Genomic DNA, 24,229 nt, shown 5'->3' with positions numbered 1-24,229 from the left:
ATCGGCTAAAGATGTATCATCAACTTATATTGGTTGACTCTCCGATGAAAGCGATTTATATGACCAAGTGTATATGAAAGATGATGTTTAAAGAATCTAATGAACGTTTTGTATGGCCGAAACGTTACACATACACGTGTCACCGGTATCTTAGTTCCTCCCACGTGTCCGGAACTCCAAAACCACTATGTTATTTTTTTTGTATTTTTTGCCGTCTCGTAATGTTTTGATTAAATAATATTTGTTTCGGATTCCAATTAGAAAATCACTCTTTTAGTTATCTAAACTTTGGGTGGTTTACCATTTCAACATGACAGATATACGTAACAGGTGTGCACACTATACACAACCAAAGCGTTAGATAAAGAGTATAGTACCACGATTTATATTTACGATAATATATACTTTTGTACATTTAGACAAATTGCAATGATAATTTTGTCTATATATCATAAATTCAAACATCTAAACAGACTTAATCGCTTGCTGAATGCTGATCGCGAACGCTAACATATCATATGAGTCATATCCCAAACTTGTGGATATACTAATGGTTTATGTTAATGTAACTGTATGTTAAAACATTAATCAGCAATGTATGATTTTATAAGAGATTCGAAAAGAATCTGACAATAGTTTGTGTGTCATTATAATTATTTCCGTTCAAAGAACTAAATTTTGTAAGTGGTCCAATAATCAAAAAACATTTTTTATATGTTCAATCAACCGAGCATTGACATTAACTTAGTAAACGATAATACACTGAATTTGTAATCTGACTTTACAAGTATGATTGATGATTTTTTAATTATCGATGAACATTTCAAATATATTATTATTATGTTGGGAGAAAGAATGGTTTTGTTGTTTTGAAACATAAATGCTTTTATTTCAAACTAATATCATATTCCCTGTTTAGTTAGGTTACTAATTCATATAGATTTTTTTTTTTAACTTTTGGATTAATTTTTGACAAAGGTCTGGATACAACTCAGTTATAAAGATTGAATGGAAGTCTAACTTTATGGCACGTGTATATAACGAATATAGTGATATCATATACTGTATATGAGTCATATGACAACTTCATAATGTAAAATTATCCAAATTGACTATACACAATTATTCAATCGCTAAAGAAAAGAACATTGAAAAATTTAATATATAATTTAAATGTATTACTACTCTAAACTCTGCATTGAAAAATTTTAGAACGTAATTTAGTATATAAAATAAATGTATTACTATTCTAAGATAATTAGTTAATTAGTTTTGAGATGTAAAGTTTCGTCAAGTGTCAACGAGCTTCATAGATTTTGCGCTGTATATTATTATGTCTAGCTTAAAAATTTGCTGTATATTATTATGTCTAGCTTAAAAATTTACTGTTTGGGAAAAATATGAAAGTCTCCTCTACCTGAGTTTGTTTTAACCTTCTTTTTAAAATTATCAAATCCAAACATGTGAAATTTTTTGGTTCAGTCAGGTACCCAATGATTCATTTTTAACAATTAGAAGTTGGAATATATTTGACTTAAATTTCTCTAGTTAAAACATGTGATCTGTCATATTAATTGCACTGTTGAATGTTAATCGAATTTGGATATGTATTCACTCTTTGTTATCCCATATGGCGGGTTGAATCACCTGTCAAACTAATATTTTCAATCTAATGTCTTATTCATTCCTTTGTACAACTGAGACCTTAATTCCATTTTACTTAATTTATATAGGGATACGTGTATATAGAAAAGGTGGATCGGTGTTTTATTTCAAGAGTTTTAGTCATACAGATATACTTTTTGTGCATATACGAGATATATGGTTGTATTTCTGTGTTTAAGAGCAAGCAAAATTCGATCAAGAAGCTTAATTTGGTCAACCTTACGTTACTAGAAAGGTATGTGATGGTGGCGAACCGACGATAACCGATAAGAGAGAGAGAGAGATAATATACATTTGAGGTCTATTTTACGAAAGAGTCTAATTTGACTGTTTATTTGCTTTCTTCTTTTTTGGTGGCCTGAAATATGAATACCAAGATAGAAAAAAAGACTAATTTTGGCTTATCCTACAAGTGGCAACTGGCAAGTATACAAATAAGACTTGTATTTTTATCTGAACATACTGTCAAATTTCTATGTCATCTCATATACTAATGTTATATAATTATATGTTATACACATAATATTAGTTAAAAATAGAAGTCTTAAAAATAAATTTCGTTATACTCATCATATCAACTAATTATCGATTCTATGAATATGTTGGGTTAAATTTTGATGGTAGGAGAGAAGACGAATATCAGATGTTGACATGTGAACGAATCGACGTCAATGAGAACATGCATACGATGAAATGAGTGTGTAAATCCAATATTTGATAAGTGAATAAGAATTATGTGATTAATGGGAATTGGAATCAAGGAGCTCAAATTAGAACTATCAAGACTAGTTGTTTGACCATACCAAAATATGGTAAAATAAGACTAATAGTATGTGAAATCTTAGATCTTGTGGCCTAAAGGAATTACTAGTGATAGTGAAACTACATTATTGCTTGAGCTAATAAACCAATATAATTTAAAACAATGTACCACTCACATATCCCATACCGAAAACAAGTAGATAATTAGATATTTATATATTACTAGTTTCCAAATACCGTCCAAATTGGGAAGCATTTCTCACCAATTTCTTAAAGAAATCAGTTTGCTAGTTGCCAACCCTAGCCTCAAGAATCAAGATAATGTTTACTTGTTTTATTTATATTAGAAAAAAAAAACAGAAGAAGAAATCATTCCCGCGCAAATAAGGACATTATTGGTATTTCGTTGACTTGCAGCCTATAAAAAGACCCCTAGTAACGGCCTGATACTGCATCCGCTTCTTACTCAAACACTTTATCCTCAACCTCAAGTCTCTCTTTAAAACCCAAAAATATTCCAACTTCACGAACATAAATCATCAACTACATTAAATCAATCGATTTAGATCGGATAATCATCTCCGTCCCGATATAATCTGCGTTTTCAGATATTAATCCGTGAGTATCGCCTCTTTACCTATCGAAATCTCGTGTATTGATCTGATCTGTTTGGTTTCAAGGAAAAAATAACGTAATCAAGAAAATTATTGACTAATGACTAATCATAATTTTGTTTTTGTTAAAGGCCTGATCATAGTTTTACTCTGTAATTAATGTATCATGATAATGTTTGATAAATGAATCAAAAGTCTTAAATCGCTTCACGTGCTATTTTAACTTACCACAATGACTAATTCTCGTGGCATATTCATCATTTGTCAGATCTTTAAAGCATGGGAACAAACGGTACAACATGTCCAGGACCAATGAAAGCAACCTCTAATGGAGTCTTTCAAGGAGAGAATCCTCTGGAACACGCGTTGCCTCTTCTCATACTCCAGATCTGTATCGTTCTTCTTCTCACTCGTCTTCTTGCTTTTCTCCTCCGTCCTCTCCGGCAGCCACGTGTCATCGCCGAGATTGTCGTACGTTTCTTTACTTCTTTATGATTTATCTTTTTTTTTTTGGGTCAAAGTTTATTATTAAAAATCTTATTTATCCATTTTTGGGGTCTAATTAAAAGTCAAAGATAGTACTAGTTTCATCAATAATTAGATAAGGTGACGAATTTTTTGGAAATTTACATTACAAGTTAAAACTAGTAGCCCCAATCATACATACACTTGATGAATTAGTCTTCGGGCTTATATATGACGTATATATCGTAGGAACTTTCGTGGGAATATTCTTTTTCCTTCCACAAAATTCGCTGACACGTTAAGCTTTGAGATATCTTATAATATCCGTTTATGCTTCCACGTTCCTATGAATCTTGTGGGAATTGATAAATTTCAACATTTTGAACAGATAAGATAGTCAGTCACGGATCATGAATTCATAATTACTTTCCTTGTTAAATGTTTAGTCAAATAATACACTTTAAAACACATATCATTGATTATTACAATTTTTTTTTTGGAATTATAATGTCTTAAGTTTGAGTTTTATATTGTGGTTTTAGGGTGGAATATTACTTGGACCATCAGCACTTGGGAAAAGCACTAAGTTTATCAACACAGTTTTCCCACCAAAGAGTCTAACGGTTTTAGACACACTTGCAAACTTAGGACTCATCTTCTTCCTCTTCCTCGTTGGTCTCGAGCTCGATCCCAAATCTCTTAAGCGAACCGGAAAGAGAGCTCTCTCTATCGCTCTCGCCGGAATCACTCTTCCTTTCGTATTAGGCATTGGAACTTCTTTTGCTCTCCGCAGTTCCATAGCTGATGGAGCCAGCAAAGCTCCTTTCCTTGTCTTCATGGGTGTTGCTCTCTCCATCACAGCGTTTCCCGTCTTGGCCCGAATACTCGCTGAGATTAAGCTTCTAACCACTGATATCGGAAAGATTGCTTTGTCCGCTGCTGCGGTCAATGACGTGGCTGCTTGGATTCTCCTTGCTCTCGCGGTGGCTCTTTCTGGAGAGGGGAGCTCTCCGCTTACTTCTCTTTGGGTGTTTCTCTCGGGTTGCGGTTTTGTCTTGTTCTGTATCTTTGTTGTGCAACCAGGGATTAAGTTGATTGCTAAACGTTGCCCTGAAGGAGAACCGGTAAATGAACTTTACGTGTGTTGCACGTTAGGTATTGTTCTTGCAGCTAGCTTCGTCACAGACTTTATTGGGATTCATGCGCTGTTTGGTGCTTTTGTGATCGGGGTTATTTTCCCTAAAGAAGGCAATTTCGCGAATGCTTTAGTTGAGAAAGTTGAGGATCTCGTGTCAGGTCTTTTCTTGCCGCTCTACTTCGTCTCAAGTGGTTTAAAGACCAATGTTGCGACGATCCAAGGAGCTCAGTCTTGGGGACTCTTGGTTTTGGTTATATTTAATGCTTGTTTCGGTAAAATCATCGGTACAGTCCTAGTTTCCCTTTACTGCAAAGTTCCGCTTGACCAGTCTTTAGCGCTTGGTTTCTTGATGAACACGAAAGGTCTTGTTGAGCTCATCGTCCTCAACATTGGTAAAGACAGAGGGGTAAGTCCATTAACTTCCAAACTAAAACTCATGTTGTATAAAAATATTTGCATATTTACTTAATTTCTTGATGTGTTGTCACAGGTTCTGAATGATCAAATTTTCGCTATAATGGTTCTAATGGCGATATTCACCACATTCATGACGACTCCTCTAGTTCTGGCAGTGTACAAACCGGGTAAATCCTTAACCAAAGCTGATTATAAGAACCGAACGGTGGAGGAGACGAACCGTTCAAACAAACCGCTCTGCCTCATGTTCTGTTTCCAGAGCATAATGAACATCCCCACGATCGTCAACCTCATAGAAGCATCCCGAGGCATAAACCGTAAAGAAAATCTATCAGTCTACGCGATGCATCTTATGGAGCTTTCAGAGAGATCATCGGCTATACTCATGGCACACAAGGTCAGGAGAAACGGTCTTCCCTTCTGGAACAAAGACAAATCTGAGAACAATAGTTCTTCTTCCGACATGGTTGTGGTCGCATTCGAGGCTTTCCGAAGACTCAGCCGTGTCTCAGTGCGTCCCATGACAGCGATCTCACCGATGGCGACTATACATGAGGATATTTGCCAAAGCGCGGAACGCAAAAAAACCGCTATGGTGATTCTTCCGTTTCATAAGCACGTTAGGCTGGACAGAACATGGGAGACGACTAGGAATGACTACCGTTGGATTAACAAGAAGGTTATGGAGGAATCTCCATGTTCTGTTGCGATTTTGGTTGATCGTGGACTTGGTGGTACGACACGTGTCGCGTCTAGTGATTTCTCGTTGACTATAACAGTTTTGTTTTTTGGAGGGAATGATGATCGTGAGGCGTTAGCGTTTGCGGTGCGAATGGCTGAACATCCCGGGATAAGCTTAACCGTTGTTCGGTTTATCCCTAGCGATGAATTCAAACCGGAAAACGTGAGGATCGAGATAACCGAAGATCAGCTCTGTTCAGGGGCAACTAGATTGATTGATATTGAAGCTATAACCGAACTTAAAGCAAAGATTAAAGAAAAAGAAAGTTCTCGTTCTAATTCGGATTCTGAATCTCATATCATTTACGAAGAGAAAATCGTGAAATGTTACGAGGAAGTTATCGAAGTTATTAAAGAGTATTCTAAAAGCAACCTTTTCTTGGTGGGGAAGTCACCGGAAGGTTCTGTAGCGTCAGGGATAAACGTAAGAAGCGACACGCCTGAGCTTGGACCGATCGGGAATTTGTTAACGGAAAGCGAAAGTGTTTCGACGGTGGCATCAGTGTTGGTGGTGCAACAGTATATAGCAAGCCGTCCGGTCGGAATTTCGAAGAACGTCACGACTGAAGAGTCGCTGGTTGAGGATTCTGAGAGTCCTTAGTGAATTTTCTATTTGGGATTCCAAGACTCGAAAGGTCAAAAGATTGGCTTGTATAATAACATGTGTTTCATATTGTAAATAATAATTGCGAATAAATGATTTCTATATGCTAAGGTCTCCGTGACATTTTCTTCTTTTAATTTACATGACCAACTAATTATATACATCAATTGAACTACCAACGGTTTGACAAAAAAATAACTACCTACGGTGAATAAAATAAAATGTTATACATCTTGATTTTATATAATAACTACCAACGGTGAATAATATAGTATAGTTTTTTCACAGTTTTCTGTTTTGTCTTCAAATTAGTTTTCAAAATAGAAATTAATTTGGTTTACAAAATTACCGAACTTCCATGGAATTTAATTGACGACTTTATCGAATGTTTTGTAGTTAATGACTATTTTGGGAGACTTCTAAAAAAAAAAACGATGCTGGCTTAAATTTGTTTGTTTATGCATATATGCGTTGTGATGATTTATGTGTTTCATCACTTTTTCTGTCGACATATGGACTATTATATGTTTTAGTTTCAAATTTGATGTTAATGACTGCTGAAACTGTTGCATGGATTGTTTTATAGAGTTGCTTCTAAATGAAAAACAAAATATATCTTGGATTAATATATATGTATATATGCGCAACCATATATTGATCTTTTTTTCTCGCTCTGACTAATTTTGGCTTTAATAAGCCGCAGAGTGATTGTTTAGTTGAGTTTTTTTTTTTTTATAAAGTGAAATTTTATAATGTTTCCATGATGAATTTGGAATTTGTTTTGAGATTTCTTATCACGAATGATCAGTTTTCTGTGAATTATGAAACCTAATTCTCGGATATGTTGTGAATATTGATGATTAGTCAATTCATTGCCGGTTGATCGAATTTCAGGCATGCATACATAAAATATTTCTCATGGAATTTTGTAAGTGTTTCTAGAGAAAGTAGAGAGAACAACCAATGGTAAATCATGCAGCAAAGCAAGCTCTCGACTTCTTTGATGCCTCATGCTTCGGAGTAAAACCAAGCATGTGCTTATTTCGTAACAAGGCATTTTCCTTAGTAATGTGGTTCAAAAACGATTTACGTACTACTAAGAGAAGAAGCTTTTTTCCTAAATCACACTTTTATTAAACTTTTTTTTATTGATATCCTAACATTCTCACGAAACTAAATTATATTTATACTTTTTTGATAATAATGTGAATTATAATTATCTTTAGAAAAATATAGAAACAATCTATTTTTTTTAACTCTCTTCAAAGTCTTAGAAACATGAGCATGCACGACACCCAGTGAAACCAAAACTCTTCGGCCACGTTTCATGACATAGTGGTGTGGTTTGATTTTCAACTCTGTCTAACTTCTCCATTTTCAAAGGACTTTACAGAGCTTTAGTTCAGATTTTTAGTATCTTTGGGGTTCATGGTTTCAAAGCAGTTTTTCTCTTTTCTTTTTCTAATTTTCAAGATAGTTAGATCGTTGTGAAGTTTGTAAATAACATAATTGGTTTAGAAGCTGTTTACTTTTCACATGGGTCTGCTCTGAAATCAAAGGAACAAAAGGGTAGTTACTAGTTAGGCAACTAAACCCATTTGAACTCTTTTTTTCTTCTTTTTAATCAAATCCTCTTGTTTGACTTTTCGACGTTTATGCTTTTACTCATGTATTAGGAAGGAGTTAGTGACAAATATTATTGACTTATACGGCTTTTAAAATATATATGAGAAAAATTGGACGATTTTTTTTCTTTTGTTTGATTGAAAAAGAGTCGTATTGAAAGAAAATTAGGACGCTTTCTTAAATGATTTTTTCTCAATTGATTATAAAGTTTCGCCGATAATGTTTTTTTATATGTTAGTCTTACACTGAAAGTAAAGCGGCAGAGGGGAATAATTGTTCTAGTACACGAGCATGCCCTTGTATAATTATAACATCTATATACATAAAATACATTATCAATATTAACTTTATATAAACATCTTCATGAATCGTGATCATGTCCTCCTGACGAGATCTACCGTAGTTGAAGTTTCAAAATTTGGCTTTCTATGTAAAATTCGTATCATATCAATTCAACATCTTTATTCCCACATTGTTTCATCAATTGTCCATCTTGTTTAAATCTGGAGTTGATTTTTCAATATCCGTTAGTCCGAATAATTACGAATAAATAGAACGTGATTTCAAGAAAATCGTTGATTAGTAGCAATCTTAGAAGCAAAGCTAGAACGTGATTTGGTGATTTGTTTTACAAGTTACCTAATTTTAGCCATATGGACCGCACATGAATGATGGGCGGTCTCAAAGCAATATTTCCAAAATGGTCTTTTAATAATTGGTCTTTTTTTCCATTTCTGCGTAACACTTTCGTTTGACGTTTTGTTTAAATTTATTTTTCAGATAATTAGTATACACTTGCTGTTACATTAGCTAGCTAGCCTTCGACTTTATGCTTTTAGGTTGGACTCACCATACCGTTTAATAATAGTTTCAAATCATTATATATATATATATATATATCTTTTTCCTGTCAAAAAATATTAAATCTATCAAGAAAGTGAAATTAGGTTGTAGCTTAGTTACCACCAACCCCGCTTCCGCATGGTCGTTAAACCTTATGATCTTTCTAATTTATATCTTAAATATAAATCGGCAAAACATCAACAACCCATTAGATATGTCCCTCAAACTTTGAAAACGATTATCCAAATAAATTATTTATTAAAACAAGTGAATAATACTTCTATATAAATGGGTTTAAGCCTCCTTCATTAAACACATCTCACAACTCACTAATCTCTAGCTAACCATGGCATTTCTAGTAGAGAAACAACTCTTCAAAGCCCTCTTCTCATTCTTCTTATTAGTTTTACTCTTCTCCGATACCGTCTTATCTTTCCGAAAAACAATCGACCAGAAAAAACCCTGCAAACACTTCTCGTTCTATTTCCATGACATCCTCTACGATGGCGACAATGTAGCAAACGCAACCTCCGCCGCCATCGTGAGCCCTCCAGGACTAGGAAACTTCAAGTTCGGTAAGTTTGTGATCTTTGATGGGCCCATAACAATGGACAAGAACTATCTCTCAAAACCCGTGGCTCGCGCACAAGGCTTCTATTTCTATGACATGAAGATGGACTTCAATTCGTGGTTTTCCTACACGTTGGTGTTTAACTCAACGGAACACAAAGGGACATTGAACATAATGGGTGCTGATTTGATGATGGAGCCAACAAGAGATCTATCGGTCGTTGGTGGGACAGGTGACTTCTTCATGGCTCGTGGGATCGCTACCTTCGTGACTGATTTATTTCAAGGGGCTAAGTATTTCCGAGTTAAGATGGATATTAAGCTCTATGAATGTTACTAAGTAGCTAAGAATGTGTGTTTTGTTTGAAAATTTTATGTTGACACAGAGAAATGTGTTTACAATAATTAAGTTTTTTTTTTGCCTTTTCTTTTGCTGTTGTCTTTTTGTTTATCTATAATTATTATGTGATTTATTTCAAGGGGATAAGTATTTCCGAGTTAAGATGGATATTAAGCTCTATGAATGTTACTAACTAGCGAATAATATTTGTTTTGTTTGAAAATTGGTATGTACACAGAGATAATGTGTTACTAATAAGTAGTGTTTTTTTTTGTGGCCTTTTTATTTGGTGTTGTCTTTTTGTTTATCAATAGTCAATTATTTCTGTCAAAGAAATATATTTTTGGGATGTCTCTTCTTCATTAGATAAGAAGATATATATGTTTCTTCTTCATTAGATCCCAAGTACTTGCAATCCCATTTTATCAGGCCGATCTAAGCTGGACCAAGTAGAATAATATATAGGTCCATTAATGATCCATCTTGCCGAAAGTGGTTGCTAACTTTTTTTCAACTGGTCAGTGGAATTGTGTATAATCCGTTATTTTTTTTGTCTTTCTCTATTTGGGGTATGGGCTATGAATTTAAGGGAATTCGTAATCTCTATATGAATTTTGAAGGGGTTCTCTTGATTTTATGGATTCATAGTATAATGGCCCAACGGCAAGGGCAGATATAGTGTGGGGATATCAACGCTTTGAACAGAAATGGTATGGTTTCAAGATAAGTGAAAGCTTAAGTATCAGATAAACATTGATTAGCTTTCGCATATAGTAAACAAATACAATGTCAAAGTTTGTACTTATGATAAAGACCAAACCATTTTGTTACTAATGTATATTCCGAGAAAATATAACAAATTAGGAGATTCTTAATTAAAATATATATGGTAAATTAAAACATGTTAACTCGATGTTAATATATGATTCGATTGTTCATAAAGCTCTCATTCGGTGTCGTAACTTGATTGTATTCATCTTATAAGATGCAATTATGTCAACAATGATCGATGAATGGTCCATACTCGATATACCAATATTAAAATATAAAGGAAATCAATACCAAACTATATAATAACTACGGACTATACTCTAGACACAAAATTGTCATTTTCCAATCCCAATAACATAATTAAAATAAATCTCAAAGATAGTATGGGCAATAGATTTCCACCCTTTTACATTATTTTAGGTCTCGAAAATTGTTATGGTTTGACAGACCAAATCATAAACGTAGTTCGGCCAATCATTTCAAACCAAATCCGAACTACTAAATGCATCACCATGCTATGAAATGGATCTCATTCTATTTATATAATTTTTAAAAAAAATTCAAAGTCTCGTATGAAATCAAAAATGGTAAACAATCATAGAAAATTTCTTCCATTTCTTGGTAAAAATATATTTTTATGTCATAATTATCTTCTAAAGGATGTTGTGGCAACTACCCACATTAATAACGTGGTGGTCGAAAATCAGCCTACCAATTAAAGTACACATTTTTATGACGAGTTGATGACCCATCAGTGCCCATTAAATAATACGTACGTTAAAAAAGATGAAGAAAAGAAGATTCTAGCATGCACTATCAAATGATAAAAAGAAACGGTAAAAACTATGTTTTTAACTGTCAGATTCACTATATAAACCACGGCGACGACAAGTGGTATCTCATCAACCAAAACAAAACATAAAAAACAAGTGGAAGCTTTAAAACGAGAGGGAGAGAGCAAAAATGGCGACGTCGGGAACGTACGTGACGGAAGTTCCGCTAAAAGGATCGGCCGAGAAATACTACAAGAGGTGGAAGAACGAGAACCATGTCTTCCCTGATGCTATCGGCCACCACATCCAAAATGTTACCGTTCACGAAGGCGAACATGACTCTCACGGGTCTATCAGGAGTTGGAACTACACATGGGGTATACAATTACTTATACTTTCTCTATATATATCAACATATTATTTAACACTATATATATCTATACACAATATTATGGTGTATGTGTGAAACTAGGGTTTTCGTAGTATATAGCCAAATATGAATTATGATGGTTAATTAAATAGTTGCACCATATTGTCAGAAGTAGGCGCAAGAATACATCTAAAACTATTCATAATATATAGGTCTTGACTATTTCAATTTTCATATATGTTTTACATAAGAAAACGAGGGTCAGATATTCTATTAGTAAAGTTTTTTCATTTTTAGGAAGATCTTTGAAAATGGTAAACGTAAACACTGGAACACATGATTGTGTTTGCGTACATTAAACACGAAAAAACGCAAAAATTAGCAAACAATCGAGTTCATTAGTTAATATACAATCTAGATTGGTTGGTCTAGTTTTGTTTTCTATGGCATGATTGGTTTGGTCTTGGTCTAGTTACAGTCTTAAAGAACGTATTATTGTGAATATATCTCTCCTAAGGTTTAGATTTGAACCAATGAACATGTGTGTGTAAAGATGGAAAGGAGGAGGTGTTCAAGGAGAGAAGAGAGATAGACGATGAGACCAAAACGTTGACGTTAAGAGGACTTGAGGGTCACGTGATGGAGCAGCTCAAAGTGTACGACGTCGTCTACCAATTCATTCCCAAATCTGAGGATACCTGCATCGGCAAAATCACTTTAATATGGGAGAAGCGCAACGATGATTCCCCAGAACCAAGCGGGTACATGAAATTCGTCAAGAGCTTGGTTGCTGACATGGGAAACCACGTTAGCAAAACTTAATCATCATTCCCACAGTCGTCGTCGTCATCATCATCATCATCATCATCACTATCTCGATTTATAAGTTATGATGTTTTCAGTATAATAAATGGGGTCTTGTGGATCGTTAATTTCTATGTGTAAACCGTTTGGTTCTGTATGATGCTTCGATATATTGTTATGTTCATGATCATATGTCGGGTTCGATATAATGATTCTTAAGATTAATTTACTACACATTTCAGATTTTCAGTGTTTATCTATAATTTATGACTTTTCATATACGGATTACTAAACATCTAATGGTGTTAGTTAACGATCTAGTATAGGTGGACTAGGCAAAATTCTGAATAACAGTTAAGTAAATAACACGAGTACGTATATTATGGTCATACTCACGTACAGGGCGGCCATGAGGGAAGCCGGGAGAAACAAATGTATGTGGACTCCAAAATTTTCCAAAAGAGAATTATTTCAAATAGATCTCCGAAAAAGATATTTTTATGAAAAAGACCCCCAAAATTTAAAAGTGTTTATGATAACTTTAAAAAAATATTTTACTATTTTGGCCTTAATTTTCTAGGAACCAGTCATACTCATGTATATACTAAATTTTAACCCGCGATTCACTGCAGAATAATTTATTATTAAAGTTAGTTTCTATAAAAGTTTGTAAATTATATATATTTATAAAATATTTATATTTATAGTTTTTAATTTTTATTAAGTAATGTATATCAGAATTCCACGAAACAATTGTTAATATACTTAGGATTTAACATGTATTAAAACGGTATGTTAATATTATTTTAAAATTTTATAAATATTGATTCAAATCCATTTGACACATAATCTTGTTCCAAAATAAGACCTATCCCGTAATTTTTTAATTTTTCCCGCAATTTGTTTTTCACCTCAATTGAACTGTTATGCCCCTAATCTTGATGACGAATTGTCTACACAATTTCATTGTGATAGAATTCTGATATTACAAATTGCCGAAAGACCCTAAATAATCTATCGATTTAATAAGTTTTCCATTTTTCTCTCAAAATAAAGGCCTTCGTATTGAAAAAAAATGACAAGTGCATCGTTTATGCAAAATATTTGCTTGTTTTTTTCTAATAATATATTCTGATATTTAAAATTCCTAAACATGGAGGAAACGAACCATAAGAAACGGCATCTATAAATATTTATATATTTATTTATACATGTTTATGAAACATAAAATTTTACAAAATTCACTAAAAATTGTAAAACATAGAACTACAAAGTTTTCACTACATAACAAATTAAGTACCCCGCTTGATCTAGTATAATTGTATAAATTATGTTGTAAATGTGCCTGATTGTAAAATTTTGAGTTGACGACCATAAACGTGGTACCACCAGAGAGATCACCCAAAATCGGACTTTGCAGTTTCATCATTATAAAATTGTAACGTATATATGCGTTCAATGATTGATGTTACAGGATCCCTGGACCATGCAGATGAGTTTATTTGTTTTACGGAAAATGCAACTACTCTGATGCATTCGAGATCTATTATTGCTTGCTTCTTACCGAATTCAAATACTTGACCCCACTAATCCGATAAGGCTAATTAATATGTGTCTCACCCTCATGAGTTATTGCCGATCCTAACAAATTTGGAATCCTGAAAAGAAAAATAAAAGAGTGTTTCTTTCAACTAGTAATAAAGCTTATTTTAAAAGACGTTAACTTTATCCTTCTAAATAGAGTCTTAGAAGTATAAGAGAGCATGATTAATGTCCCATATAAGCATTATCAACGGCTGGTTCCGAGTCTGAAGACAAACTATGAGCTTAGAATTAGAACTTCCTGAGTTATAAAAATTATTTTTCTTTTTTTTTGCATGTTTTAAATTGTTTTTTTGTAGTGTAAAAACAGTAGTTTTTTCCCAGAAGATAAGTAAATTAGGGTTTGTTTATCTGCTTCCAATTCTATGGCTAATTAATTTGGATACTAATTAAAGCGTTAACAGAGAGGACGTATGTATTTCTTAATTAGACTCCAAGTTTTTCTTGGCCCATTTGGATCAAAAGACCAATTGTATGGGCCCATAAATGACCTATTCTGATTACTAGAGATTGAGTAAACGGCTCCACTTTTTTTTTATGAGCCTGTCTCATGATCTCTCATTCTCTCTTCAAATCTCTATCCCATATATGTATGTTTATTAGTTTGAATTTCATTTAAAATCTAATTTTAAAGTTTAAAATGTTAGTAAAATTATTTGGTGATTGATTATAGTGTTAGTCAAATTATTTTATAATTTAAAATGCCATCCAGTAAAATTTTGAAAGTAAAAAAATGTGATTTTCCATATATATTATTATATACCAACATTATTTGTCCTCGCGATCATTATGTATGGGGCATTATTATACCGTATTTTTCCTCGCGATTAATATGTATGGGGCATGAATCATGAACCGTGATTATCTTCTAAAGGATGCTGTGCCAACTACCCACGTAAATAACGTGGTCCAACATTAAATATAACAATTTAATTGAAAGCTCTTCAACAAAAAAGTTAAAAAACAACACACATCTATCATTAAATAGTGTTTGAGTTAAAAAAGAAACAGAGAAGATTTTAGGTATGCACTATCAAATGATTTAAAGAAACGGTAGAAACCTTGTTTTTAACCGTCACGGTCCCTATATAAACCTATGAGCTAGCGACGACAAGTATTCAGTATAATCAATCAGAAAACAAGTAGAAACTTTAAAACGAGAGAGAGAGAAAGAAATGGCGACATCGGGAACGTACGTGACGGAGGTTCCGTTGAAAGGATCGGCGGAGAAACACTACAAGAGCTGGAAGAGCGAGAACCATGTCTTCGCTGACGCCATTGGCCACCACATCCAAAATGTCGTTGTTCACGAAGGCGAACATGACTCTCACGGGTCTATCAGGAGTTGGGACTACACATATGGTATACATTTAGTCATTTACTTATACTTTCTCTCTATATATTTATCACTTTTACGGCCTATGTGCGTCCGAAACTATGGTTTTGGTGGTCTACTGCCAAATATGAAATACTACATATGATCATTAATTAAGGAATTTGTTCTATAAGACCAAAAACATATATAATAATCATATTTTGCATTTATGTTTACATATGAAAACGAAAGTCATATGTTTAAAAGTAAAAAGTATTTTCATATTTGAGAATAATTTTGAAAAATATAAACGGAAAAACATGATAGTCAGATATTAATCCTTATGGTATAACTAGCTAGTGGGATGTTGGAAATTGTAACTAATAAACACATGTGTGTAAGATGGAAAGAAGGAGATGTTCAAAGAGAAGAGAGAGATAGATGATGAGAATAAAACATTGACGAAAAGAGGACTGGATGGTCACGTGATGGAGCATCTCAAAGTATTTGATATCATCTACGAATTTATTCCCAAATCTGAGGATAGCTGCGTCTGCAAAATCACTATGATATGGGAGAAGCGCAACGATGACTTTCCCGAACCAAGCGGCTACATGAAATTCGTCAAGCAAATGGTTGTTGACATTGAAGGCCACGTCAACAAAGCTTAACCACAACCATCACCGTCATCACTATCTCGATCGATATTGTATTATTATGGTGTCTTTTCGATAATCAATATAATAAAGGGGGTCTTGTGGAGTTTCTATTCTCTGTAACTGTTTGGTTTTGGAATATGCTGTGATATGTTGTTATGCTCATCATATATCGGTTTCGATATAATGAGTATTAAATAAAGTACGTTCAGTTATCTACATATTTCATTGTTTTTTTCTTCATATATGTAGATCATAGTAAACATCTAGTGGTATAATACTATAATTAGTCGGTGTGGTATATGCAAATTTCTAGATAGCAATTAAGTAAATAACAAGAGTACGTATATTACTTTGGTCACACTCACATATTATACATCTCATTTTCACCTTAATTGGACTGTTATGCGCTTAACCTTGCATTGATGAAGAAGTCTACCTACAGAAATTGTTTTTGTTATTTTTTTTTATACTTAAGAAATATATCATTGTTGTAGAAAATAAAATAAAAAATATCATTGTTATAGAACTTGTTTTTAAAAATTGCAGAAAAACCTTTAAGAAATAAGTCTATATATTTACTTGATAATTTTATTATTTTTACTAAAATGTTAATATCATTTTTTTTGTTTTCATCTTCTGATTCTTAATTAAGATCTCTAAATATTTCGATGAAAGGAGAATAACCATCACAACGATCGAAATCTATTAGTAGTCTTTATATGTAGTTTATAAATAGTTATATATGATCGGCAACTGACTCCATATGCACATATCATCACGCCACGCCCATGCAGATTCTTTAATTTCTCCGACATTGATTGTTGCTTCTTACCGAATTAAAAAAACCTTACCCCACTAATCTGATAAGGCTAATATGTGTCTGACGCTCATGAGTAATGGCCCGATCCTATCAAATTTGGGTCCCGAAAAGATAAATAAAAGTGTTTCTTCAACTACTAAGGTAGAAATAAAAACAGTGAGAAATAAGTAAGGTAGGGGTTGATTAGTTTATCTGATTCGAATTATATGGCCAATTAATTTGGAGCCTAAATGCATACTGTACGTGTTTCTTCATTATCCCCCAAGTTTTTGCTGACCCAATTGTTTCGGCCCAAATATAATAATCTACAGGCCCATTAACGATCCATCCGGGTTACTGGAGAAGAAGTCTTGCTCCGAGACGACGTGCTCTTTCTCGCCGGCGTCGTCGTTGCTCTCTGGTCGGTTGTTAATCTGATTTTTTTTGTTGTTGTTGTTGTTCTTCTCTTTCTAAGCTTTGATTGTTTAAGGAATTCGATTATCTCTGAGAGATTAGAAACGCCATGGAGGTTCTAGATTCTTAAGGCTTCATCACTCGAAACTGAAATTAGATAGTTTTGTTTGTTTTTGAGGAATCACTAATCTGATTCTCTTGAGAAGTTAGCTTTCGTTCGTAAGAATTCACTTACGTTTGAAATCTCAAGTCTTTGTTTCTTCCAGGCAACAATTTCTCTCAAAGATGGCGTTTTTTGGGCTCTCCCGTGTTTCAAGACGGTTGTTGAAATCTTCCGTCTCCGTAACTCCATCTTCTTCCTCTGCTCTTTTGCAATCACAACATAAATCCTTGTCCAATCCTGTGACTACCCATTACACAAATCCTTTCACTAAGTGTTATCCTTCATGGAATGATAATTACCAAGTATGGAGTAAAGGAAGAGAATTGCATCAGGAGAAGTTTTTTGGTGTTGGTTGGAATTACAGATTAATTTGTGGAATGTCGTCGTCTTCTTCGGTTTTGGAGGGAAAGCCGAAGAAAGATGATAAGGAGAAGAGTGATGGTGTTGTTGTTAAGGAAGCTTCTTGGATAGATTTGTATTTACCAGAAGAAGTTAGAGGTTATGCTAAGCTTGCTCGATTGGATAAACCCATTGGAACTTGGTTGCTTGCGTGGCCTTGTATGTGGTAAGTTTATCTTCGCCTTTGAGTAATGTAGCTGAGAATCAAGACATTTCACTTTTGAGATTCATTATAATCCATCCGAAAGAATAGCTGAGGGAAAGAAAGACTGCATGTTTATATAGTTTCCTTTCGTCCCAAAGGATGGTTTATGTTAAGTCAGATTACATTAAATTTAGTTTTATGTGATAAAGTTATGTGTTTTCCTGGTTGGTTTGGCTGTGATGTTTTCTGACTAACTTGCTCTTGAAGCTTGATAAAAGAATTTATGTCTGTTTATTATTGTTAGACTACATACATATCAGTGGAGAAGTTTGGAGTAGTTCTTGCAGTCTGCTATTTCTCTGTTACTTTTTTCAGTTATCAAATCCATAATGATCTTCCCAAGAGCTCATAGGCAATTAGGTAGTATGATCTTGAGCTGAGGTTTTTGATAGCATGGGAGAGTGGTTAAGGATTGGCAGAAATCAGGATTGGATAATGCTATAAACCTGAGTTTTCTTTGATTTTATATATGTTACAGTACTATAGTTCCACTGGGTTTCTTACTCAGGAATCTGTTTGGAAGTCTTTAGATATTATAACGATGTTCCATGTTTCGTCATGGATCTAGTTCCAGAGCTATGTAAATAGATCGATACTCTGAATCTCCATCATTGTTGTATAGGTCGATTGCGTTGGCTGCTGATCCTGGAAGCCTTCCAAGTTTTAAATATATGGCTTTATTTGGTTGCGGAGCATTACTTCTTAGAGGTGCTGGTTGTACTATAAATGATCTGCTTGATCAGGACATAGATACAAAGGTCAGTTTGTTTTTAAGCTATCTTATGGTATGGTGATAAAGTGATGTCAAATTTATATATCCCTTTAGTATGTTGGTTTAGGAAACATGTTTTGTGTAACTATGGTTTCTGTAACCATGGTGGGAAAGTGTTATTGCTTTGACATCTGGAACTGGTCTTGATTTTTCTATGTTGGATCAATTTACGACAACATTTCCAGTCATATCTCTGTTTTGGGTAATAGCTTATCTGCATGTTCTGATGACTTCGTTCAAAAAGTGAAAGACTTCAGGTGTTAGATATGGTGAAGGTGGAATATGTTTTTCGATTGAAATATGTGTTTAGTAGTTAGGGTAGATACACAGCATTCATGTAACTGGATTCATTCTTCCATAAACAAAGATGGGTTGCTTGTATGTAAAGCTCAAGATTTTGTATGGTTGTTTTGTTTTAGATTATGTTGTCTTACAAATTTCTTTTATATCCAGGTTGATCGTACAAAACTAAGACCTATCGCCAGTGGTCTTTTGACACCATTTCAAGGGATTGGATTTCTCGGGCTGCAGTTGCTTTTAGGCTTAGGGATTCTTCTCCAACTTAACAATTACAGGTTTGTTTGGATTTTTTACTTGCCCTAAAGTCGCGTATTTGCAAGTGTTTGTTTAAAAATTCACATACACATATGGTTCACCCTTATGTAGTTGGCCCAAATTCTGAAGATATGTTCTCAGGTCTTGTCTTTAGTTTTGTGATCAAATTCTTTTCTACTTGAGCTCATTTCAGTATGTATATTCTGCAGCCGTGTTTTAGGGGCTTCATCTTTGTTACTTGTCTTTTCCTACCCACTTATGAAGAGGTTTACATTTTGGGTAATTTAAATCTATTCTGGCTTCTCAAAGTTAGACATTATATATTTTCTGATTTTCTTATGATTGATTCGTTTTTATAATTGCAGCCTCAAGCCTTTTTAGGTTTGACCATAAACTGGGGAGCATTGTTAGGATGGACTGCAGTTAAAGGAAGCATAGCACCATCTATTGTACTCCCTCTCTATCTCTCCGGAGTCTGCTGGACCCTTGTTTATGATACTATTTATGCACATCAGGTATATTCACTTTTTATTTTTTAGCTTCAAAATCTATTTGATTATGACCAGTAGCAAAGTAGTTAATCTCAATGTGTGCATATTGCTTGCTTTGTTTTCTTTTTCTAGCTTCACCACCACAGATTTCTTTTTCAGCTTTTGTTTCATGTCTCATGCAAATGCATCCATTTCGATGTTCGACTTTTGTCAATCATAAAGAAGAAAATTACCCTGATCTCCCACCTTTTCCATCTGATTTCTATACTTTAAGTGAAGAGTTAGCCCCATAAAAGTCTTCCCGTTTGCAACAGAAGTGAGAAAAGAAAGTTACCTTTGTGGCCCATTGAAAATGAAATAGTATATGCCACAAGCTACGAACCCAAAATTTCAGCTCAAGTTCAGTTTTTATGCAAGTAATTTTGAGATATTCTAGGTTAAATCATTTTTTTTCCATGGACTAATGTCTAATATATTGTGTCTCCAGGACAAAGAAGATGATGTAAAAGTTGGTGTTAAGTCAACAGCCCTTAGATTCGGTGATAATACAAAGCTTTGGTTAACTGGATTTGGCACAGCATCCATAGGTTTTCTTGCACTTTCTGGATTCAGTGCAGATCTCGGTACTCAATAAACTTTACAAGGACTCATTTGTGATTCCTAATTCCATTTACTGTCTTTTGATTCTTTTTGTTTCTCGCTCTAATGATTAAGGGTGGCAATATTACGCATCACTGGCCGCTGCATCAGGACAGTTAGGATGGCAAATAGGGACAGCTGACTTATCATCTGGTGCTGACTGCAGTAGAAAGTATGAAAATTTGGGTTTATCTTTTGTACTCTTTCACAATCCAATTATGTGATTTGCCTTGGAAAACCTAATAGTGTTTTTATATCTGTACAGATTTGTGTCGAACAAGTGGTTTGGTGCTATTATATTTAGTGGAGTTGTACTTGGAAGAAGTTTTCAATAAAGACTCTCTCTCTGTCAACGAATGAGGATGAAGCTGTAGTGTGAGGAACCTATATATGAAGAATTGAAGTAGACTTTTGAGACACACTGTAAGTGAAACAGAGGACATGGTCTTGCTACAAAGTGGGTCTCCTTCAGGATTGAAATGATCAAGGAGCCATTGCCAGAAAAGCTGAAACTTAACTCTTTTAGATTAGTGACTAGTTACTACTGGTTCTTGTAAAAGAAGCTATTGTTGTTGTTTGGGATCCATGTCTTTTCTTCCAGGAGGTAGTTTGGCTGTATGTATACAATGATCATGACCTTCTGGTCAAACAAGAGGCTTTACTTTTGGCTTTTATAGTTGACATACGCAATATCATTGATTTTGTAACCTAAAGGATGTTAATAACTTTTCCTTTTTCAATCTCAAATTGCAAAAGATTAACATTGAATTAGCCGTGTGATTGATTGGAGAAGTGGAAACAACTAATATGCAGAAGATTTCCACATCCACTAATTTATCTTCCAATGGGACAAATACTTTTGTTTATACGCGGTTCAACTACGTACCAATAAAAACACGCCACGTGGTCATCGTGTCTGATCTCAGACATTAAAAAGCCATAAGAATCGGAGATACAATCTTTCTCTCTCGATTGACTTTATTGACTGAGAGAAAGCTTTTGACAATGGGCCACAGACACAGCAAGTCCAAATCCTCCGATCCGCCACCGTCCTCCTCCTCCTCTTCCTCCGGCAACGTAGTCCACCATGTTAAACCTGCCGGAGAACGCCGCGGATCATCCGGTTCCGGAACCGTCGGATCGTCAGGCTCCGGAACAGGCGGATCTCGTTCCACCACATCTACTCAGCAGAATGGTCGGATCTTAGGTCGGCCGATGGAGGAAGTACGGAGAACCTATGAGTTTGGTCGTGAGCTTGGTCGTGGCCAGTTTGGTGTCACGTACCTCGTAACTCACAAAGAGACGAAACAACAGGTCGCTTGCAAGTCAATCCCTACGCGCCGCCTTGTTCACAAAGACGACATTGAAGATGTTCGCCGTGAAGTCCAGATTATGCACCATCTCAGCGGTCACCGGTAAATCTCTTTTTTTGTATCTCACTGGAAAATGCTTCTTTGACATTTTCCGAAATCGAATCTGAAACGCCTTTTGTTGGAATATTGGTGAATATTTAGACATAGGATTCGTTTTCTATATTAATGAATGGTTTGCATCATATGTGGATGAAAAGTTTGGTGGTCCTATGTTAAACTCTTGAAAAAGTTTCCCTTTTTGCATATTTATATTTACCTGAGTTTCAAATTGGTGAGTTGATTATAGGAACATAGTGGACTTGAAGGGAGCCTACGAGGACAGACACTCTGTGAATCTGATAATGGAGTTGTGTGAAGGAGGGGAATTGTTCGATAGGATCATTTCTAAAGGTCTTTACTCAGAGAGAGCTGCTGCGGATTTGTGTAGGCAGATGGTGATGGTTGTGCATAGTTGTCATTCTATGGGTGTAATGCACCGAGACTTGAAGCCCGAAAACTTTCTCTTTCTTAGTAAAGATGAGAACTCACCATTGAAAGCTACAGACTTTGGTCTCTCTGTCTTCTTCAAGCCAGGTTTGAACAGCCTCTATCCTTCCCTATTTGATTTCTATAGACAATTTATCCCTCTAATGAAGTTGATCCATTAATGCAGGTGATAAGTTTAAGGATCTTGTTGGAAGTGCATACTATGTTGCCCCAGAAGTTCTAAAACGGAACTATGGACCAGAGGCTGATATCTGGAGTGCTGGTGTGATTCTATACATCCTTCTCAGTGGTGTTCCGCCTTTCTGGGGAGGTATTGTCTTGATCTTATTTGAGAAGAGAATTTGGTTTCACTGTTTAAATGTTGGACTGGAATGTATAGTCACGTTCTTTCTGTTGTGCAGAAAATGAAACGGGGATCTTTGATGCCATTCTTCAAGGGCAACTTGATTTTTCAGCTGATCCATGGCCAGCACTATCAGATGGTGCCAAAGATCTTGTGAGGAAAATGTTAAAATATGACCCTAAAGATCGGCTTACAGCTGCGGAAGTGCTAAGTAAGACCCCTTTATAACATGTTTTGATGAATAAATTGATGAAAACACCTTCTTTTATCCAATTTTAATAACGTTTTGATACATACGCAGATCATCCGTGGATTAGAGAAGATGGGGAGGCATCAGACAAACCGCTTGACAATGCGGTGTTATCCAGGATGAAACAATTCCGGGCGATGAACAAACTAAAAAAAATGGCCCTGAAGGTAATTAAAACACTGATTGAAACAGTCTTACCATCACTATTGTAGTTTATGTAGTCTTCTTGTTCTAAAGCCAATCTTTGGTTTTCGTTTTGCAATTTCAGGTTATCGCTGAGAACCTTTCTGAAGAAGAAATCATTGGTCTTAAAGAGATGTTCAAATCTCTAGACACTGATAACAATGGAATAGTCACCTTGGAGGAATTGAGAACCGGTCTCCCAAAACTTGGTTCAAAGATCTCTGAAGCTGAAATAAGGCAGTTAATGGAAGCAGTAAGTCTATCACAATCCACTACTTTGATGTCAAAGCAATAATGCTTATGATGCTTTGTTTCTTTTAGGCTGATATGGATGGAGATGGATCAATTGATTACTTGGAGTTTATATCAGCCACAATGCATATGAACAGAATCGAACGTGAGGATCACTTGTACACCGCATTCCAGTTCTTTGACAATGACAACAGCGGGTAAAACATTGTTCTTTAGCTCTCTATTTCTTTCTTTAACAAGCTATAAATAAAGTCTCACTCTTTGATCTTGATTTGTGATATTAGCTACATAACAATGGAAGAGCTAGAGCTAGCCATGAAGAAATACAACATGGGTGATGATAAATCCATCAAAGAGATCATTGCTGAAGTAGACACCGATCGTGTAAGTATACGTAAATCTCTGGTTTCGTCCAATTCATACATCTGTAAGTATACGTGTAAGTTTAACACTCTCTTCTCATCTTTGTATTCGAATCTTTAGGACGGAAAAATCAACTACGAAGAATTTGTAGCGATGATGAAGAAGGGAAATCCAGAATTGGTGCCAAACCGACGCAGAATGTGAGAGATCTTTTGATGTTGTTTGTTTGTTTTTGGTTATCACTTTACTCAAACTTTGTGTTTCTGTTACAATCAATTATTTTGTTTCCTGCAATCTCTTTTTATCAACACAACATAAAAAATACTTTGAGATCAGAAAGCCATTTGCAGGTTTGGTTAATGACTTATGAGAGATTCAATATATAATAATTACAGGTTGATTCTTGCATGATTTGAAGCTGAAATTCACTTAAAAAATTATAGAATGATAATCTTAACCCTTA

At 34.7% G+C, this 24,229-nt stretch overlaps 6 protein-coding genes across 11 annotated transcripts; all 6 read left to right on the top strand.

Moving 5' to 3' along the window:
• The first annotated feature begins 2,885 nt into the window (after positions 1–2,885).
• Positions 2,886–6,561, top strand: CHX17 (cation/H+ exchanger 17). Of its 2 annotated transcripts, NM_118501.5 has the most exons (4): positions 2,886–3,045; positions 3,310–3,512; positions 4,049–5,050; positions 5,135–6,561. In NM_118501.5, exons 2-4 carry the CDS (start codon positions 3,321–3,323, stop codon positions 6,401–6,403), a joined length of 2,463 nt encoding a protein of 820 aa, NP_194101.1. In that variant the 5' UTR covers positions 2,886–3,045; positions 3,310–3,320; the 3' UTR covers positions 6,404–6,561. The 2 variants fall into 2 exon arrangements, with proteins under 2 accessions (NP_194101.1, NP_001328705.1); NM_001341626.1 differs by lacking the exon at positions 2,886–3,045 and having other exon boundaries at positions 3,285–3,512.
• Positions 6,562–8,969: 2,408 nt separating this feature from the next.
• On the top strand, positions 8,970–10,108 carry DIR6 (Disease resistance-responsive (dirigent-like protein) family protein). Its single transcript, NM_118500.3, has one exon. It carries the CDS (start codon positions 9,222–9,224, stop codon positions 9,783–9,785), a length of 564 nt encoding a protein of 187 aa, NP_194100.1. The 5' UTR covers positions 8,970–9,221; the 3' UTR covers positions 9,786–10,108.
• Positions 10,109–11,337: 1,229 nt separating this feature from the next.
• Positions 11,338–12,803, top strand: AT4G23680 (Polyketide cyclase/dehydrase and lipid transport superfamily protein). The gene is made up of 2 exons (NM_118499.4): positions 11,338–11,706; positions 12,253–12,803. The coding sequence occupies exons 1-2, from the start codon at positions 11,520–11,522 to the stop codon at positions 12,519–12,521; spliced, it is 456 nt and encodes a 151-aa protein (NP_194099.1). The 5' UTR covers positions 11,338–11,519; the 3' UTR covers positions 12,522–12,803.
• A 2,229-nt stretch (positions 12,804–15,032) lies between these two features.
• Positions 15,033–16,508, top strand: AT4G23670 (Polyketide cyclase/dehydrase and lipid transport superfamily protein). Its single transcript, NM_118498.4, has 2 exons — positions 15,033–15,467; positions 15,823–16,508. Exons 1-2 carry the CDS (start codon positions 15,281–15,283, stop codon positions 16,089–16,091), a joined length of 456 nt encoding a protein of 151 aa, NP_194098.1. The 5' UTR covers positions 15,033–15,280; the 3' UTR covers positions 16,092–16,508.
• A 552-nt stretch (positions 16,509–17,060) lies between these two features.
• On the top strand, positions 17,061–21,299 carry PPT1 (polyprenyltransferase 1). 5 transcript variants are annotated; one of them, NM_001341625.1, is made up of 10 exons: positions 17,061–17,071; positions 17,211–17,299; positions 17,559–18,020; positions 18,682–18,817; positions 19,285–19,406; positions 19,596–19,665; positions 19,752–19,901; positions 20,365–20,500; positions 20,592–20,688; positions 20,782–21,254. In NM_001341625.1, exons 3-10 carry the CDS (start codon positions 17,578–17,580, stop codon positions 20,849–20,851), a joined length of 1,224 nt encoding a protein of 407 aa, NP_001328939.1. In that variant the 5' UTR covers positions 17,061–17,071; positions 17,211–17,299; positions 17,559–17,577; the 3' UTR covers positions 20,852–21,254. The 5 variants fall into 5 exon arrangements, with proteins under 5 accessions (NP_001328939.1, NP_001320050.1, NP_849431.1 ...); NM_001203886.1 differs by lacking the exon at positions 17,061–17,071 and adding an exon at positions 20,010–20,075 and having other exon boundaries at positions 17,258–17,299; positions 20,782–21,243; NM_001341624.1 differs by having other exon boundaries at positions 17,211–18,020; positions 20,782–21,262.
• On the top strand, positions 21,286–24,179 carry CDPK6 (calcium-dependent protein kinase 6). The gene is made up of 9 exons (NM_118496.4): positions 21,286–21,931; positions 22,176–22,462; positions 22,542–22,685; positions 22,777–22,929; positions 23,020–23,135; positions 23,237–23,404; positions 23,473–23,600; positions 23,688–23,787; positions 23,887–24,179. Exons 1-9 carry the CDS (start codon positions 21,522–21,524, stop codon positions 23,968–23,970), a joined length of 1,590 nt encoding a protein of 529 aa, NP_194096.1. The 5' UTR covers positions 21,286–21,521; the 3' UTR covers positions 23,971–24,179.
• The last annotated feature ends 50 nt before the right edge of the window (positions 24,180–24,229 follow it).

The sequence above is a fragment of the Arabidopsis thaliana genome, chromosome 4, assembly GCF_000001735.4.
Source record: "Arabidopsis thaliana chromosome 4, partial sequence".
NCBI classification, from domain to species: domain Eukaryota; kingdom Viridiplantae; phylum Streptophyta; class Magnoliopsida; order Brassicales; family Brassicaceae; genus Arabidopsis; species Arabidopsis thaliana.
This window is presented reverse-complemented; position numbering and strand designations above follow the sequence as displayed.